General features: G+C 33.9%; 1 protein-coding gene across 1 annotated transcript; it reads right to left on the bottom strand.

Moving 5' to 3' along the window:
- Positions 1-1,548: 1,548 nt before the first annotated feature.
- LOC106114615 (pancreatic triacylglycerol lipase-like) lies at positions 1,549-4,005 on the bottom strand. Its single transcript, XM_013307884.1, has 5 exons — positions 3,934-4,005; positions 3,222-3,408; positions 2,700-3,094; positions 2,149-2,482; positions 1,549-1,636 (listed from the first exon to the last, which is right to left on the bottom strand). Exons 1-5 carry the CDS (start codon positions 3,968-3,970, stop codon positions 1,591-1,593), a joined length of 999 nt encoding a protein of 332 aa, XP_013163338.1. The 5' UTR covers positions 3,971-4,005; the 3' UTR covers positions 1,549-1,590.
- Between the last annotated feature and the right edge of the window lie 15,447 nt (positions 4,006-19,452).

The following is a 19,452-nucleotide window of genomic DNA, read 5'->3' as shown; positions in this document are numbered from 1 at the left end:
GTTTGTCCCTTTGTGAGAAAAGTTATGATATGTGGTCGACATGACGGTATTGACCAAGTAGACGTCTTGCGTCCACCATTTAACGTTGTGTGTGCAAAGTGCGCATAACGTAGGAGAAGGAATAAATATATTAGTATATGCGATGATAATTTGGCGCCTAGTTTTCTGTCAAATAAATCTAGATAAAAATTAAAGGAAAGGGAGCCGAGAGCTGAGAATAAATAAAACTACTCCAAATAAACGTTTTCGGAGTTGTGGAAAATAATTGAACCTTCTATCTACTACTGATAATTTCTGATATATCTGATGATACGTTATTGGGTGAAATCGTTGTTTACGCTTCCATATGTTCAACGGTAAGTGTAATAGTTAAATAAAAAGTGTGAATTTAAAAGCTATCGTGATTTTAACGGTGTATTGGTTTCGTTCCTGCAAACATTGATGTTCTTGTCCTTAACTAATTAGATCTAATCGATTAAAACATTGAATTTATAGTAAAAGCCGAAAGGAATTTTGGTGACTAGAAAATTTGGCTTAATTAGAAAAGCAAAAATTGCTGGACATTACACTGTACTACTGATTCCATGGACTATTTACAAAGGAAGGTGTGTATGGCTAATCATGTGGCTTTTATTTTTCTAGGAATGCTTTGGATGACATATATATTACAATTTCCTAAGGAATTCTCCCTCCTACTCTACAGTACACTCAACTCTCTGATTTGAGGAAATGGTTAAACTAATCGAACAAGTCGTTCAAAGTTATTCTCGTATAAAGATATATCGAGACGTGCTCGATTGAATTAAGACCGAATTAGACTTCGCGAAGGCCAATCTTATCGGCGAATTCCAATGTCTTGCATATATAAATTAACATTTATGGAGCGGTGGGCCCGAGCGTCATTATCGAGAATAATGGATTCTACAACTGTAGAATCAGTTTGGGTTGTTCACGAGGGATTAAAATTGTCATTAGTGACCTGTGTGCTTATAGTTTACCATTTGCGACAAAGATTATTTTTGTACGATATTCTGAAATGAGGCCAGCCTAAAATATATACTACGGAGTGCACGCCATACGGATGACTTCTCTGAACCACGCCTCTGCACAACGTCCCCTGGTTTTTACAGCACACGCTGACTGATAGTCTGATATGCCCATTATTATGCCAGTTATTATTCATCATACATAAAACCGATTTATTTATTTGTCCTTTTTTGTTATAACTAGCTTTCGCCCGTGACTATGTCCGCGCGGCATTAAATAAAAATTTAATTAGGAGCCTATTTGTACTTCCATACTATATTCTATGCTATAATTCATCAAGATACTTAGAGCTGCTACGGAGATATCTAACAAACATCCATACCTATAGTATCTATCCATCCATCTATCTAAACTTTCGCATTTATGATATTAGTAAAATTAGTAACAACTACGATAACTGTAATCGTTTTTTTTTGTAATATAGTTTATTTGTTCGGTAATGCTATCAGAATTTTTAATTTTTCATCAGAAAACGTTGGGTTTTTATAAAAAAAGAATAGATTTTATGCAATATAATTTATTGTCAAGCCAATGTCTTCAGTTTTAGTACGGCCATCTGTCACCAGTTCGCAGACCGTAAAGACCAGATCTGTAACAAAAATAAATTTAATATTAGATGTTTATTTAATCGTACTAGTTGTATCCTGCGACTTATCACATATGTTTTTCGTTAGAAATTTCTGTAAAACTTGTAGCTCTTTATATCTATTTCATCCAGAAGCTTGTATTCATTCACATTATTATATTTAAATAGGGTTATATTGGATATGTTGAGATAAGACAATACGAGTATGTGGAACTCGATGAATTTGTGTATCTTGAAATCAGAAAGTGCGACAAACTCATTAACATTCAAAAATCCTTTTGTACTTTCGGGGCAACAAGGAATGTTATTGAAATGAAAACAAATAAAGGATAAGAACAAAGAGAAATTCCAGAAATGAAATATCCCAAAGTAACCCAATAATTATTAATCAATGTATGTAATGTATCTGGATACGCTTCTTGGTGTTTTTGATGTTTGTACGTAAAAACGCTTATGTATACGTACGTATATCGTTCTTTCTTGCTCTTTTTCATATCAATCCACTAAAAACTTACCCAGATTTACTTATAACTCCATTGCCCATGTTAAGAGTGGCACCAGCACATTGCACATTTCTAGCCTCATTTAAATTGTTGCATCGCCTTCCAACCAAGTGATTTGTTCGTACTGTAGACGCGAAGAGATCGTATGCACGGCTGTGGGAGCAAGTGCTGATCCAGCATCCTGGTTGTGCATTTCGACCTCCGTTGGGATAGAAGTCTGTGTCACCGATTGGATCGAAGATGCCCAAGAGTCCACCATCAGTGTGAATGCATTCAACGTAGCCACCAGCGTTGCGGTTCAAGGCATTTGAGTTACCGCCCCAGTTGGGACCAGCTGGATCGAGACCTGATAATATAACAATATTTCAATTAGAGGTAGAATGAGAAATTTATGTGTAGACGAACACCAGTAGATTGACCACATGTAGAAAAGACACTAACTGAATTGGATGTTAATAAATATTTTAATCATTACACCAAGATCAACGTTGCTGCAATGAATAGAGCAGCAGATATAAACTCTTTCATTTACACACTTTTAATTAAGTTACTTGAGCTCTCACCTGTAACACGTCTGGGCCTGCCTCCGGCGGTGCGCCCAGCGTTTCCTACGACGTGAGCCCCCAAACTGAAGCCGACTAAGTGAACATTGTTCCAGTTACCGCCAGCAGTGTTTATCAGCCAAACCAAAAAGTTGCCAAGGAACTGTCCAACGCCGGGTACGCCGTTTGTAGCAGTAAGGTAGTTCCTGTTTGCTAGATCACGCCAGTCCACAACAATAACGTTGCAATCTTGAACAGCTAAGAAAGCTGAGGTAATGATAGGGTTAATGTTGGAATTGCCGTTGCTGTTCCAGCCGTGGACGATGACCTTTAGAGGACGGTTGCGATCATAGTTGGAGTTACTGACTGAGTTAGCATTGCCATTAACAAGAATTTGGTGATTGTTGGGATTACGCCTGAAAAGTTACATAAAATGTTGTCTATGAGAATGGGTTCCGTCATTATATCATGAAATGCAAGATTTCATTTAATAGGCAGAACCTTTGGTTTTAAATTAAAAGAAAAATGATGAAAATGAATTACCTTGTGAACAGCCAGTACTGATTGTTTGCGCCATTTCTTCCATTAAGGACATCTTGATCGACAGGCTCGTGTAGATCTACTAGGTGGGGTACGCCCTCTCCATCTGGTATCCAGACGTACCGACTGACACCCTCTACATAGTGACTGTTGTCCCCTGGGATCGAGTCGAATGGTGCGCTATTGCACACTGCAAGAAAAACAAATAAATACAGTGTGATGCGTTAAAATCTAGGGACAATTACAATTTTTGATGTATCTTCCTGTCGTCCCCCGTAAAAGGAAATTTGACAAAGTATTATAATTCTATAGGTCAAAGTGCAGTGCTCTAAATATATACAGAGTTGAATCGGAAATGATGATGTTGTTGTTAGCGTGTAACATTGTTGCGTTTTAAACTGAGGATTGTTTTAACGTCAATAAAGTTTTGAAAAGATGAATAATTCGAACTACAGGGCAAAATCACGCTAATTTTCATTAAGTGATTTAAGGATAGGATGTTTCCATCTTACTAATATTATAATTGCGAATGTTTGGAGGGATGGTTGAATGTTTGGCATATAGGACATAGTCTGGAAGAAAACACAGGCTACTTATTAAGTTTTTGTTCAATTGCGCGCGGACGAAATCGTGGTCGACAGCTAGTGTTTAATAAAAGGTAGATGATGATTGCTGAGTTTTTGAGGAGTTGTTGATAGTGATGATTGCTACTTACCCGCAATAAGAGCGAAAACAATCACTAAAAGCTTCATAGTTACTGTAATGGCGGTTGGCGACAGACCAGAAGTATTTATTACGTTTCACTATCGAAAAAATCTTATATCGCGTGGTTGAGTTTTATCTCGGTTAATTCTCCGATAATTGATTTGAATAAGAGTAATATTATTTAGAAAAGGCGTGTAGAGTGACGTTTCTTAATACCTAAGGAAATGTTAAATAATTAAAGAAAATTGTTAATAATTATTTTAAATACCTTTGGAAAGAGCTTAGCATATTGAACTATATTATATAAAGTAATAGTATAGAAACTTCAAGCATTAATCAGCCTCAATTGCTTGCTATTTTTGATCAATTCGAGGGGGCTGTAATAATATTGTTTAAGGTTTCTCAAACTAAAATAAAATTGTACTGACGTATACTAAACATGCATATTGAAAGGTCTTGTTTAGAATATTCAAAAACGTCACGAAGTAATCTATTAGATAATACCGTGTATATCACAGTTCTGTCGCTTGTCATTGACAAAAGTGTACGCAGGAAGGCATGACGTAGGCAGAGGGATGGGCAAGGTGTTTTTCTTCCTAATTATCTATGCTAAATACACAGCGAAACTAAATATACTGAGGTGTCTGCAGTTTTAAGCTTATTCATCATCATCAGCTCACTATACGTCCCCACCGAGGGGCTCGGAGTCTACCCTAAGTTACGGTGATTAGGCCATATTCAACCACGCATTACACATATCTGAATTTCTTCTCAGATATGAGCAGGTTGCATCACGATGTCTACCTTCACCGTCGGAACGTCGGGTAACTGTACATAGGTAAATCGGAAATCGAAAAAACACATTAATACATGACGGGATTCGAACCCAGGACCTGCAGATTGCAAGTCAAGTGCTTGACCTCTGAGCCACCGACGCTTAACTTCTTAGAAGCTTTCAATTGACGAATTAAATCTGTAGTTGGTTAAACAGTATAAAAACAAAACAATAAAATTCATTGGTACTTCATTTTCTCCATTATTAGACGAGTGACTCTTCAAAATGATTTATATTTTCGTGTTATAAATCTTAAATGCTATGATTTTTATTACTTTAAGTCTATTGTTTCTAAAACTTTATCGCTTAATCCTTTAAATCCTACCAGCGAGGATAATTTTCATGCAAATTTGATAACGAATATCTAACTTCCACTGGCATTAGTTTTACGTGTAGATTATTATATTTATCAAAGTCATATAACTTATTATTATTAAGCTATTGTAAGCGTCGCCATACACGGACTTTATCGATAAGTCTATACCGAAAATCATCACCATTGAGTAATCAGAATTTGAGCCATACGCGGACCGCAATTACCAGTTGTATTTAAAAAATCCGTCCGTACGGTGACATCTGTGGTGGCTATAAATTATTACAAAACATTTTATAATAAGTAATCCTCTAAGATTATCGGTAATTTGTATTGCCAACATCAGCTAGTGTCATTCAACCGCTGGACATCCCTAATTCCGTCGACAAAGTTTGGACGAATCGCATCCATTAACTTTCTGTCTGACAACAATAGGTATTTCTAGAAATACCAGGAAGGAAGGCTTCTGCAGCACCTGTTTGAAGATCACCTCCATGTAACATAAGAGAGGGGGGGATCTATGTGACATAAATATAGTACTTGACATTTATTTTGGCACGACAGTTACAAGAGTACTCTTCTGCTTGAAGACGTATCTACTCATGGCCCGCCCATACACGTCTTAATATTTTTATATATTTTTGCGTAGACTTGCAAATGCGCAGATTAAAACTTATCTAGTAAACGTTTGTATTTTTCCATCGTATCAATAATCGAAATTTAATCCCAAACTGTTTTGATATGACGTAGCTCAGGTGTGATAGATTATCACAACTAATAATTGTAAAAATAATTAAAAGTAATTAAAAGGTTAAATATATATTTTAACTGCAGAGTACGCGGACATGGTTGGACCCTCATCGTCCTGCAAAACGATCCCAGATAGATCGCAGTTTGGCACTCAGAGAAAGTGCAAATTCCATAAGTCAAAACCACTCCCATATCCAAGGTATTGTTATCATATTCAGCCCCAATTCGTCCACTGCTGAACGTAGGCCTCCCCCATCGATTGCCACAATGCCCGGTCCTGTGCCGCCCGCATCCAGTGCACTCCCGCAACCTTGACCAGGTCATCGGTCCATCGTGCGGGAGCCCTCCCTATGGGTATTGTTAACTGAGATGAAACATATCCAACTTACTTAACCAAATGTAGATTTTTGTCTAGTACATCAAATACACAGTTTTATAGCAATAGCAACAATTTGAGCAAAGATTTTTTTGCGTTGCGAACAACTATGTATCAATGGATATTCTTAGAATTCTAGTCTTTTACAAAGCGACCAAAATGGTTGCTTTAAAGCGATGCTGACGTACAAGTATTTTTGAAATTTGTGATTCTTTTGTAGTACGGTATACTTTAAAAAAAAAGTAAGTCTATATGACAAACTAAAGTTAGGTCCTAGACAGACATAAGTCTCCTTCTTTATTGTCGTCTTTAATTGTCTTTAATTTCCCATTCTGATCTACACGTTATGACTGCATTTGCTCTTATTTGTTCTCATTGTTATTTCGGAAAACCATTATTTACATTCAAAAGGAAAATAACATTAAGCTGCGTTTATTTCTCACACGCTGTATACCTTAGTGTCACTAGCAGGCTTTCGTTTGAATTATGTTCTTTTTTATTACATTTCACTATTTTCCTTTTCATTGTTTTTGCTTCTTGTTCAGTTGTTACGATGGCTATAATAATAGAATAAAAGCATTTTAGAAGAGCTGGCTGATTAAATGTTAATATACATTTTCTTTTAAACTTAATTGGGTGATACTAAATAAACCGTTAATGTTTACCACATTGAATTGATGACTTGCCTCAAAATACCTAATCGCTATGACCTTAGGCTGTGAAGTTGTTTTTTTTTTAGTTTTTATCAAGCTATTATCGATGTGATAATGATTCGTGTTGGGTTGTGTCACGGTATCGTGTTTGTCATCACGTAGGACAACGGGTCATTGCCACTAGTTGACAGCACGGCATTACTGAGAAGGAATACGAAAAGGAATACAAATTTGGCCAAAATGCAATCATTGTATTTTGGCCAAATTTGCAATAAAATTTCATTCAGCATAGCACAGCTTTATACCGCAAACAATAAAATTAGTCTGGTTTGGTCAGTACTCCTATTACACAAATAAGATTTCCTCTTTATTTCAATGTAAAGCATAGACTACAGAATTGTTTATCTTACTTACCTCTCTCAACTCTTTAACTTTTCAACTTGTGCTGAGCTACTAGAGTAACTTTAAATTAACTCCGTAAGTCAAGTACTAAAGTTATGCACGTTTACAAAGTTCGAAACAAAAGAACCTTAAAACTGTATACTTATAATTACCCCCTTTCACAAACCTTTTCTACAGTCAAGATGTGTTTGGGTCAGACGGAGGGGTTGGGGGTTCGGGGTTTGTATGTAATTCCATTCTATTGTGAACTCCTGTAGACGGAAGGGTTTTATCGTTTTTGAAGTGTGAATTTGTAGATTATAAGATTTAATGTCGTGGTCAAGGCAGGAAATTTAATTTAATTTTGACTTTATCCTAATTTGATCGAAAACGTGAGGTCAAGCGGATGTACGCAACATGTAAATTGTAGGCATTTTCTTATTGAAGTCACGGACTTAGAAAATGGATTCGAGGTCTTTTCGTCGTGACTTTAATATATTATTAAAATAAATGAAAATTTCACCGTCGATAGTCAGGGGATATTGCTTCCCGTGTTTATTGATAAAACTATTATACTAAATTACTGTTTGGAAATTCGTTTTTTTTATTAAATAGAATTTTTTGCATAATTGATATTTTTTTTAAGATTTTTAGTAAAATTTAAATCCATGAAATATTTAAAAATTTTATACATTAAAATTGGGTTGTATATTATACTGATTTGAAATGAAAATTTACAGCAAAGGCAAAATTTGATAAGCAGATTATGTCATAAAGTATAAAGTCTTAACGATTCTACCAAACCTACTAAGGATTTACTTTTCAAAGTACTTTGCTTTTATTGCACATAAAAATTCATTTTAGGATTTGTATATTAAAATTTTCTTACCTTTTTTATGTTTTCAATTACAACAGGAGTGAGTTCTGCAAAACCGTAATTTCAGAAATTTTTATACCCATACATACCTCTGAAAACCACGGTAAACTAAAGAGAAGGTTTTATTTCTAAAGTAGCTGTCACACGCAAATCCGCCCGCGCCAAATAAAAAAAAAACTAAATAAGTAGCCTATGTGTTCTCTCAGACTATGATCAATACAAACATCCATCCATCCATCTAAACATTCGCATTTATAATATTATAAGAAAAATAAAATAAGATTGAATTATTACTATGTTAAACCAAATTATTCATAATTCAAAAAAGTTTAGTTATAACAATAGAAAACTTAACTTTGCTACTCTTAACTAATGTAGGCTGAAATGTTTACATTGATAGCAAAAACTTTCAATATAAACTAAACACAACTTATTATTTATTTTATATAAGTTCTAATCTAATTTAAACCCCATCATAATACCTCCCCAATTTGATTAGCGTGCGTGGAACTAACGTACCAGCTTCACCGAGTTGGGGTGACTGCGTAATGCTAACGCACACCACCTGCCATAAGCAGAATTTTTTTTTGTGACTGAATTGCCACTGTTTGCCTTGAGGAGCCATTTACAGCTTCACCGAGCTTGAGGTGGCCGAGCGCCTATGGTACTGAGCCTAAATCTCAATATAAATAAGCGGAAAGTAATGTGGATTTTATTTCTGTGGCGAGATATAACTCTTTATACCGCGATTCAATAAACTATAAGTTCTTACTAGCGCCATCTAGTATGAAGTAGCAGAAACGACGCAATACTTTTTAAAAACGTAATTAAGATTAGTACATAAAGTTTAACTTGTTATGTAAAATATTAAATAAAAATTTCTTGGGTAAATTTTACATTTCAATAACATTTCGACTCGTACCGTTCAAAGTTTTCACATATGTTTCGCACAAGATTGTACGAGGTTGAATAATTCCCTCGATACAAGTTCCTACGTAAATTCTGCTCAAGTTTAAAACATGCCTTGTGAATAACTTGTGAAATTATGTAAGAAATTCAAATTCTTACAACGGTTGGAAAAACCTTCCTAATTTATTCATTTAACAAAATAAACGATTAAAAATTAAGAATAACTTTTTCTTAATATTCTACAGATTTTGATCTGATTTACTTAGGTTTATTGTTCTTTATTTGCCAAATATAAATATGTTATGTAGCAAAAAATACACATAAGAAACCGTTAGGTTAGATAAATAACGATAAAAAAGTGCGATGTTTACCGTTGGACCGATGGACCGATGGACCTCCCGATTTATCGGTCCAACGATATTTTTTTTGACCGATTGACCCGAAAAGTGTAGTGTAATACACTCGAAATACTTATTCGAATTTGAAACATATTGCCATCCCTTTCTAACTAAATGAAAAAAACAGAGACAACAATAAAAGTGTCACGGCATTGGAATTTTATGATTAAATGCAATGTCATTGTAAATGATTGATTGATTGATTTGTTTCATGTTGATTACATTATTAATTCTTAATTTAATTATTAACTGACATTAAATCCCCCACTCAGAGTAAGAATTCATTAAAACAATTTCCCAATATTTATTTTACTGAATCCAGCCAAGTCTGAGCCTGTTTTGAAATGGTTTAACAAGATAACTAAAATGATAGATCGTTTAGCCTTTGTAGCTACTTGAAACAATACCCATTCTGCATCCATCTAAACTTTCGCTTTCATATTTGTAAGATTGTCACTCTAATTAGCAATTCTAACCGCTAGAATAAATAATAATATTGTCATACAATTACATCGAATTAGAGGGAGGAGGTGCAGTCGAGGTAAGTTCTGTCAGAAAATATGTAAAACCTACCTCGTTATAGAAAATTGCATAAATGAAAATTATCTCAGTCAGATATTCTTGTCGGTCTATATTGTTAAAGTTTCATCTATTTTACAGTACGTGTTCCACAAACATTTAAGTAAACCAAATAAGTTTTAATAACCGTTGAACTAGAAATAAATAAATAAAATTAAAAAAGTAATCGTAATTTAAATAGGTCCTTCCGTGTTCGAGGGTCGCATCAAACGGAATCCCCTTACCTCTGTCTGTCTCATCTCTGGAATATTTGAACATAATAAGTAACTGTTGGATATGTATACATAAGGGTATGTGCATATAAGGATAGTAGTTACTCGTACGACACGATACTGAAAACTTATCTCGTCTACGTCTCCATTCGCCTCCATCCCGGATACGTCGAAGTGGTCCCAATTTAAACTAACTAGTATAACTTCAAATTCACAGCTAGAGGTGATTTTCAACAAACATTACACCCAAGAGTCATACACTGGATTGGACCAACTTGAGCAATTAAATCCCACAAGACTGTAATTATTTAGATTTGCTACCACTCCTATAGTTACAATTTATTCTATTGACCTTAGAAAGTAGGACGAAGTGTTGAAGACTAGATTATTAGACGTTGTGATTGGTATTAATACTTATTATGTTTTTACGTGTTAATTTTTTAACAACAATAATTATTGGTATGGAAAAAAGTATGAAACCAATATCATAAAATTAGTACTTTAATACGTTTTGTGTTAGCAATTTATATAATTGTAATATGATAAAATCACTGTACGAATCTATAATTTTTGCATATATATATGATATAAAAGTTTCCATTAATCAAACAATTTATCTTTATTGTATTTAATCATGAATGAGTTCACAAACATCAAGATTAGTGAATTTGTATTCTAGGAACGTTGCCGAACGATATCTAAAAGGGTTTTAGGGATAATATATGCAATCGTTTGCTCCACCCGCTAACCTTTCGGCACTTACGTAAAAGTCATATTTTATGACTTTCCGAATTTCGACAGAATTATTAATCATAACTTTTCTTACGAAAGATTTTGCTATTTGAAAATTTTGTCATAGTTACAGAGAAACAAAAATAGTTAACTGGAAATAACTTGAAGATGACATAATTAAAAAAAAAGTATTTTGACCGAACGACATTCAAGAATATTTATATTGATATTAGCTGTCGCTCGCAACTCCGTCCGCGTCATAATTTAAAAAAAAAAAAACTAAATTAGTTGAGTACATGTGTTATTCCAAAATATGTTTCACATCTATGCCAAATTTCAGCGAGATACCTTCAAACAAATATCCGTACATCCATCCAAACATTCTCATTTATAATATTAGTAAGATTTAACAGTAACGGAGAATGGGACGTCCAATTCTAATTTACGGAGTCCTCATCAGCTATTTAAGGCAAAGCTGTAAGAAATTATCTATTAAACTAATTCTATTCTCTAAAATATTTCTTCTTACCTTATTTCTAATCGTTCCAAATGAAATTAAATTTGTATGAGCAATATTACGAACAAATAGGAAACTATTCGTGATAAATAATAGCCGTCGAGCAAGCCACGTCAAACGTAGGCTACGTTAACTACGTGTTTTGAGAACGGTCGAGTGGCCACATAAACGAAATTCCTTTGTAAGACTCGTATATAAAGTCAGTACTATGTAGCTGGTATTTTAATATCATATCATGTAACATACTTAACAAACGCAGTAGCGTAATCGTCGTTGGAAATGTAAAAAGCTATTTAAAATGTATACTTTTGTCTACAGCTCATAATACGTCTCCACATAGGAGCTCGGAGTCTACCCGAGTTAGAGGTGACTGGGTCACTAAGCCAGTCCAGTGCTAGTTTATGCTTTACTTACTTCACGGTTGTATATGTACTTCTGTAATCACGGCTTCATGTCTATTTTATATTATGACAGTACAGTACTGGAAATATGTAAACCTACACTGGAATGCACTGTATAGGTTCTTACAACATGGCATGTTCAACACGAACGCAAAGGACGTAGTAGGGCTGCCACGAAAAGATTCATTGTCAAATGACGAAACAAAAAATATAGTTATCTCTGTCTTTTCTAGTACGTTTTTTTTTATTTCAACATTGAAAATCAAAGGAAGAAGGACACGTGAAAGTGTTTTTATTTATTTACAAAGAATGCTCCGCTTCTGGTAGACAGAATTTTGTCCGAAGTTCGTGATCGACATGTAAAATGTTGAAAAATTTACATATCGCCTTGAAAGTTGTACTTTGTCACGTTTCCCATCACACTGGGGCTGAGGTGAAATGAGAAATTTTACTTCTTCGTGGTTAGATTTAAAGTAAAGATTACACGTAGCATTCGATAGTCTCGGAATACTTATTTTTAAAGGGACTATTGTTGCTTTTAATCTTACTATTATTTTAATTTGAATGGATGCTTGGATTGATGGATTGATGTTTGTTAAATAGTATAGCCTAAACTGCTGCATGGATCTGAAATTTGGCATAGATGCAGAACATAGTCTAGAAGAACACGTAGGCTAATTAAGTTTTTTAACTTGCGCACGGACGGGCAACAGTTTCTATCATCATCAGCTCACTATACGTCCCCACCAAGGGTCTTGGAGCCTACCCTAATTTAAGGGTGATAAGGCCATAGTCAACCACGCTGGCCAAGTGCGGGTTGGTTGACTTGACACATATCTTTGTATTTCTTCTCAGATATGTGCAGGTTGCATCACGATGTTTTCCTTCACCGTAAGAACGTCGGATAAATGTACATATGTAAATCGGAAATCGAAAAACACATTGGTACATGGCGCGATTCCAACCAAGGACCCGCAGATTGCAAGTCAAGTGCTTTGTAGTTTCTATATGAAGAAATTACATAATTATGTATTTTTGTATGTAACATTTCTAGTGCGTAAACAAAGCTTATGAGTGATTAATTATTTAACTTCAGTAACAGCCTTAGACACTTCGCATGATAGTGTTGCTCTTGACATCTCAAATTAATTAATCACTTGGAGGGTTAGAAGAGTTTTAAATAAAGGAGCAAATCTAATGTAGCAGGGTGGCGGTTATAAAAATATTCATTTTTAAAATCTTTCAATCTGTAGATTAACATATACCATTATGCCATTCTCTTTAAAAATCAAATTATCTTTTAATATACCTAAGTTTAATTGCATTTGAATTTCGCAGTATTTTTATGTAAAGTTATTAAGATTTTTATTTATTTTTCTATGTATTTTTATATAATAATATAAAGGTAACGAGTTAAGATTCCAATAGTATATTGACAAGATTTAGAAAATATTGGTAATAAATATTTCCTAAGTAAATAAATTAATGAATTTATTTTTTCAGTAAAGTTACCATATTGTAAAATATGACCACATAAACTTTAAACTTCGTCAACGTTTGGATATTAAACAAAATTTTTATTGCCACTATCTCATACTTGAAATTGAAGCATTGAATCATAATGCATGACGGTCGTAAAATAAAATTGCAGTAATAAAATTCGTAGAAGAACCATGGAGCTATTTCGTTGTACAAAAAGGCACTTTGTAAGACCGTATGAAGCTAACACTGCGCTGTCATATATTACATACAACTAAAGTGCATTAGTTAAGCCGCTCTCAAACGACTTATCGTAAAGTTTCCTGTTTGCATTTATAGACAGAATTGGTTTATTTGTAAAACAAGTCTGAATCAATTTACTCCCAAAAGTAGGATGTATCCGCAGGGATAATTGATCATTCCAATATTCGTTTTGGGGATTTTTTCCCGTTTGACACTCCTAAATGTTGTTATAAACCACTTTTTAAAACAGATCTGATAATAATCAGAACAATTATATAACGAATGCCTAAATTAAATAGCGATTAATCATCTTCATTCAGAGGGATGATTGATTGAAATGATTTATGAAACGACACGACCATTACGTTAATTTGGGTCCCAACATTCTGTCATTACAAAACTAGGGACGTTTTTTACAAAATACTTTTAACAAGAAACTAATGCGATTGAAACTTGATGGTTTAGGTAGAAAAAGACCAAAGAAAGTATGGATAGTGTAGCATTCGTTGCGTTATATTTGTCTCGTTCTCGTACTGACACGTGCTACCGGTCCAATGGTCTGACATCGACTGACGTCCCCTCTCTCCGGCATGTATTTATGACGTATACGCTCCAGGTAAACAACACTACGTTTATGCATACACTACAGATAGGTTGTGTTAAGAAGAGTATGAATTCAAATATGACGGCTGATGAAGACGTATTGAGGAGTGGAACATACTGGACCGAATCTCTGTAGGGAAAAATGTAGATGATCATCTAATTCCCGTTAAAGAAGTTTAATTAGCATAAACTTCCTGAAGTAAATTGAACCTTAATACTAGAGAAAGTTGAGAATATTAAGACCATAAACTTTGATATTAATGCTAATTGATGTAAGCACAAATTATCACAAAAGCAGATTAATAATGCCATTATCAATGTAGCTGAGTCCGACGAAGTTTGCGAGAAACTTGGTCTGTGGTTACTCATAATTGAATAACTTTATAAGATAGTATTGAACGAGATTAAACGTCTTACCTCAACCTCTATTCCGTATATTTATTAATATATATTTGCTAAGAGGTAGCTGAAAAAAAAATTGCGTTATTTATGCGAAAGACCATCTATAGATAAGTGGGATTAAGATTATAAATGCGGAAATTTAGATGGATTTGGTTGCACCCTTACTGTAGTTTGTTCTTTTCTCGAATAACATAAGACATACTTTTCACACCTTTTAAGCAACAATGTTGTAAATTTGTCACAGAAAAAAAAGATTTTCGGTCTATATTTAAATTTCTTTTAGCAATATGGACAAGGCATTTACCAGACGAAATGCAAAATGTCTTTGAAGAGTTTGCTTTCTGTCCAGAGAACTTTAACAAAAGAGACATTAACAAATTGCAATGCCCTTGTGTACCGTCTGTTTGGTTTATAACTTGGACGATATTTAATTGGGACGAAAGTAAATTTATACAGTACGTTTTAGCATTTTTTTAAATGATAAGGTGGCAAATAGGCAAGCTACCCTGAGTTCGAGAAAAGGGAAAAGGGGCTATATTAGGCCTCCGGCACACTTACTCAGCAGACGGAACGCGGAATTACTTCCACTTCACGCGTCTTCTGCGTGGTCGTGGTATTTCACCGGTCGACCCGGCTCATTCGTGCACCAAATAGCATTGCACCGTTAAATAGCATGGCTTGTCTGATTTAACCACTTTGCTAATTTAAGATTTTCTAAGGTGAGTGGGTAAAAAGACAGAAACTTATAAATACATTGCTACTTTTTAATAGAAAGAGAAGATGTACAGAAAAAGAACATTTCCCACTCCTTTACGTGCGTATTTAAATGCAATAGGAAGGGGATGAGGATTAAAATTTCCTTGAAACAAAAAAAATAAGGTTGATGTCATGAATTTTATATTTATGTGTTTTTAAGACCCTTTCTTTACGTTGTTCCCATTTATTCAACGTGAACTATTTCTCTCAATTTTCTTCCAGCCGATGATACGAAAACACGCGAACTTTCAGAGTATAAATCTCGCAAACTTGTTCGAAAGTATGTACATTATCGTTGTTCGTGTCAAGTGAACGGAGTGTGTGCTTTATTTTATAACAAAAGATTTATCGGTAAATAGAAAAAACACTGGAAGAGAAAGAATCTTTTGTTATCCGATACAGAAGGTAGTACTTACCTAAATTGATATAAATTTCGTTTAAATCTAAACGCCCGAATTAACAGATAAACACTTTTTTTCATACATTTTTATTCAATATACATCTATATACACAGATTTTCCAAAAATAGTTGTGTATATTCCAGTTGCAGCAAAAATGTCCAATTTATATTGAAAATATATCGGACTTGAACTGGAATACAGACTTTTATTAAATTCAATAACTTTGGATAATATCGGCTCTAATAAAGTTGTTCAAAAATTGCTTAAGTTACACAAGACAATGATTCCAAATTCTTAAACTGAAATCAAGAATTTTTAAACTACGAGAATATTATTTAACATAGATTTGTATTATAGTAAACACAATTTTTAAGATAAGTTTGAAACATCGACTGTATTTATTTTTTTATTTAAAAACGACTAAACACTCAAGTATATTCGTCCGGTGGCGGTACCGACTAGTTTCGAGTCCATCCGGGCCCTTCACCAGTGAGTGACGGGCCGAGTCCGCGAACTAATACCAATTCCACTCACCCTGATGAAGGGCCCCCGATGCGCTAGAAACTAATCGGTGCCGCCACTGGACGAATACACGTGACTGTTTAGCCGTTTTTATTTAAGTTTATTATAATGTCTCACGAAAGTTTGAATAATCATGTATGTGATATATGTAGGTGTAATATATATAGGGATTGTAGTGAACAATTCTATGAATAGAATATTGAAGATTAGATTTTATTAAAATGTTCGTCGTTGGACGATATCAATTTTATGCATGACATATAAATCAGCTTTGAACATCGGCTTTAAAAGCGCAGAAAATGTAACTTTAAAATCTTTCCAATTTATAATATTAGTATAGATTAAACTATACTTAAAATGACACTAATAAATTATTACTTTACATTCCAAAGTAGTAGGGGTCAGCTAGTTTCTTGGAATAATTGTAAATAAGACAATATTGATAGTTTAAAAATGTACAAAGTTAGGTTAGGGTTAGCAATGCAATATGATTTATCGGCATACGGCACATTGAAATTAGGCCTGAATGTAGAACAGTCGCTGATCACATACGCTACAATTTTTTTTTAATTCGTTAATGGAGTCTAATGCTAGTCTGATAGTAAATTATCAGAAGATTGTAGAATTTGCGAAATTACTTGTCAATGATTGTAGAAGCTTGTTCTTATTGTTCGTTAAATTAGTATTATGTTATTTGCGACATTTCTTTTTACGACTGTACGAAGAAAAGACCTGTGGAAAATCTTATATTAATATTTTATAGAATTAAATACGCTCGAAATCATATAAGCATGATAAAGTTATTTTACTACGGGAAACAATCGCTAAAGTTACTTACAAACTTTCACGGAATAATAGTTATTGTGTTACCAAAAGCTTATCGTAGATATTATTCTTTGTATTAATATTACAAACAGTAATAAATATAGCTTGCTAGTTTTCGTCCGCGACTCCGTCCAAGCGGTATTAAAAAAACCTATGTGTTCTTCAGACTACGTCCTACATCTATAGCAAATCTCAGCAAGATCCATGCAAAAGTTCTGAAGATACCTTCAAACACACATCTTAACATTCGTACAAACATTCACACATTTATAATATTAGTAAGGGATAGCTTCTGAATAGTATAAGAATTTTTCAAATCGGTTTCATAGTTTTGGAGCCTATTCAATGCAAACAATCAAATCTTTTGTCTTTATAGATTAAAAATATGCAACTTTTATCGACATTGGTACACGTGTTAGGCATGAATTAATCCTAGCAATTAGAATAACAAATACCTGGGCCAAATATTATTTAGTTTAACACATGTTAATTGATCTGTTTGTTTAACTAACAGAATTGTAATTGGATACATGTTAGTCGCCTATCTACAGTTGCTACGATAGCAAAGTATGGTAATATTCACAACTAAGAGTTCTAGCTTAGTACTTGATTTCCATTATTCTTATGTAAGGGGTGAATAGATCTCAGTCGATTACTCTGAAACCAGTGTGGGTTTGATTATGTCACATACGTTATATTCTCAGATATGTATGTAGGTTGTTTTAGACATTATTAATTACAATCCTTTGGCGCGAATGACGTGCTTTAGTTACAGAGTCTAGCGTCAGAATGAATGTGAGAGGACACAAACGTTAAACTTTTACCAAGGCTAGCGTTGAGTCAATACACTGACTCATTTACGGATTTTATTCCTAACAGTTGTAACAAGAAGTGTTCCTGTAAATTAATTAAAGTATTTCCAAACTGTGGTTATTTCTGCATAACTTAATATGAAGATATTTCTCTTACATATGTGAAATTGTTTCAGTAATATCTATAGATTTATACATTGTCTTGTGGTTAATTCAAGAAACTAAGCATTCCATCCGTAACAAGAACGTATTAAGCTAAATTCTCTTGTTTGTATATTCTACATACATCTATATCTATAAATATATTGATGACTAGCTGTCGCCCGCGACTCCGTCCGCGTGCAATGAAAAAAAAAACTCAATTAGTTTCCGACAATTATTCCAATTTTTCTCACCTATTAAATCTTACCTACCTCCACGACCATTTCGAGACCAAGATAAGATAAGTTCGTTCAGCCAATCTCGAGTTTTAGAAAGACTAACGAAACATTTTCCCCGTTTTTGCAACATTTCTCACTGACGCTTCGTTACTATTGGTCGCAGCATAATGTTATATAGCCTAAATCCTTCATCTATAAATGGACTATCCAACTAATAAATTTTCAAATCTGACCAGTAGTTCCTAAGATTAGCGCGATTAAGCAAACAAACAGACAAACTCATCCGTTTTATAATATTATATTAGTATAGTAGATACAGATATACTAGATAAAACTAGTAAAATAATTGAAAAAAAAGTTCCTAAATATATGAATAATACTTTTTTTATACTCAAGTATTGTCATTGTTCAGAATAAAGGAACGGGAGCAAACCGATTACGTTAGGAAATGCATGACAATGGAAATACAATCTTTGCTTGACAGAAGTCGCTTCAAAACTGACGTGAAGATAGAACATATTTTCTATATTTATAATAGCTCTATTTTCTTGGTTGAATATGGCTTGGAGCGTCGGTGGTTCAGTTGCTAAAATCCTTGACTTGAAATCTGCAGGGCCTGGGTTCGAATCCCGCCATGTACCAATGTGTATTTCAATTTTCGATTTACATATATACATTTATTCGACGTTCTTACGGTGAAGGAAAACATCGTGATGCAACCTGCACATATCTGAGAAGAAATGTGTTAAGTCAATCAACCCGCATTGGGTCAGCGTGGTTGACTATATTCTAATCACACCTAACTAAGGGTGGGCTCCGAGCCCCTCGGTGGGGACGTATAGTGAGCTGATGATCTACGAATTAAAGTTTAGTTAACAAAATGAAATCCATGGTAATTAAACAATTTATTAAAATTCATGTAAATATTTATTTTCGTTTATTAAGAGTTGTTGAAATCACGTACGCTCGGTATTGCAGTGATTGTTTCGTGGCCAAATTTAATTATTCTCCAATCATTAATTTTAAAGCTTTCATTAAATAAATAATTAAAATTACATCTGTTATGAATATATGTTAATTAAAAAAATGTGAGCACTACATTGTTTTTTGGAATGACTGGTATTTTTTCCGGTTTTTAATTTTGTTATTTTATGTTTGTGCAGTTAAAGAATT

This window comes from Papilio xuthus, unplaced genomic scaffold, assembly GCF_000836235.2.
Source record: "Papilio xuthus unplaced genomic scaffold, Pxut_1.1 DF828037.1, whole genome shotgun sequence".
Classification (NCBI taxonomy): Eukaryota; Metazoa; Arthropoda; class Insecta; order Lepidoptera; family Papilionidae; genus Papilio; species Papilio xuthus.
This window is presented reverse-complemented; position numbering and strand designations above follow the sequence as displayed.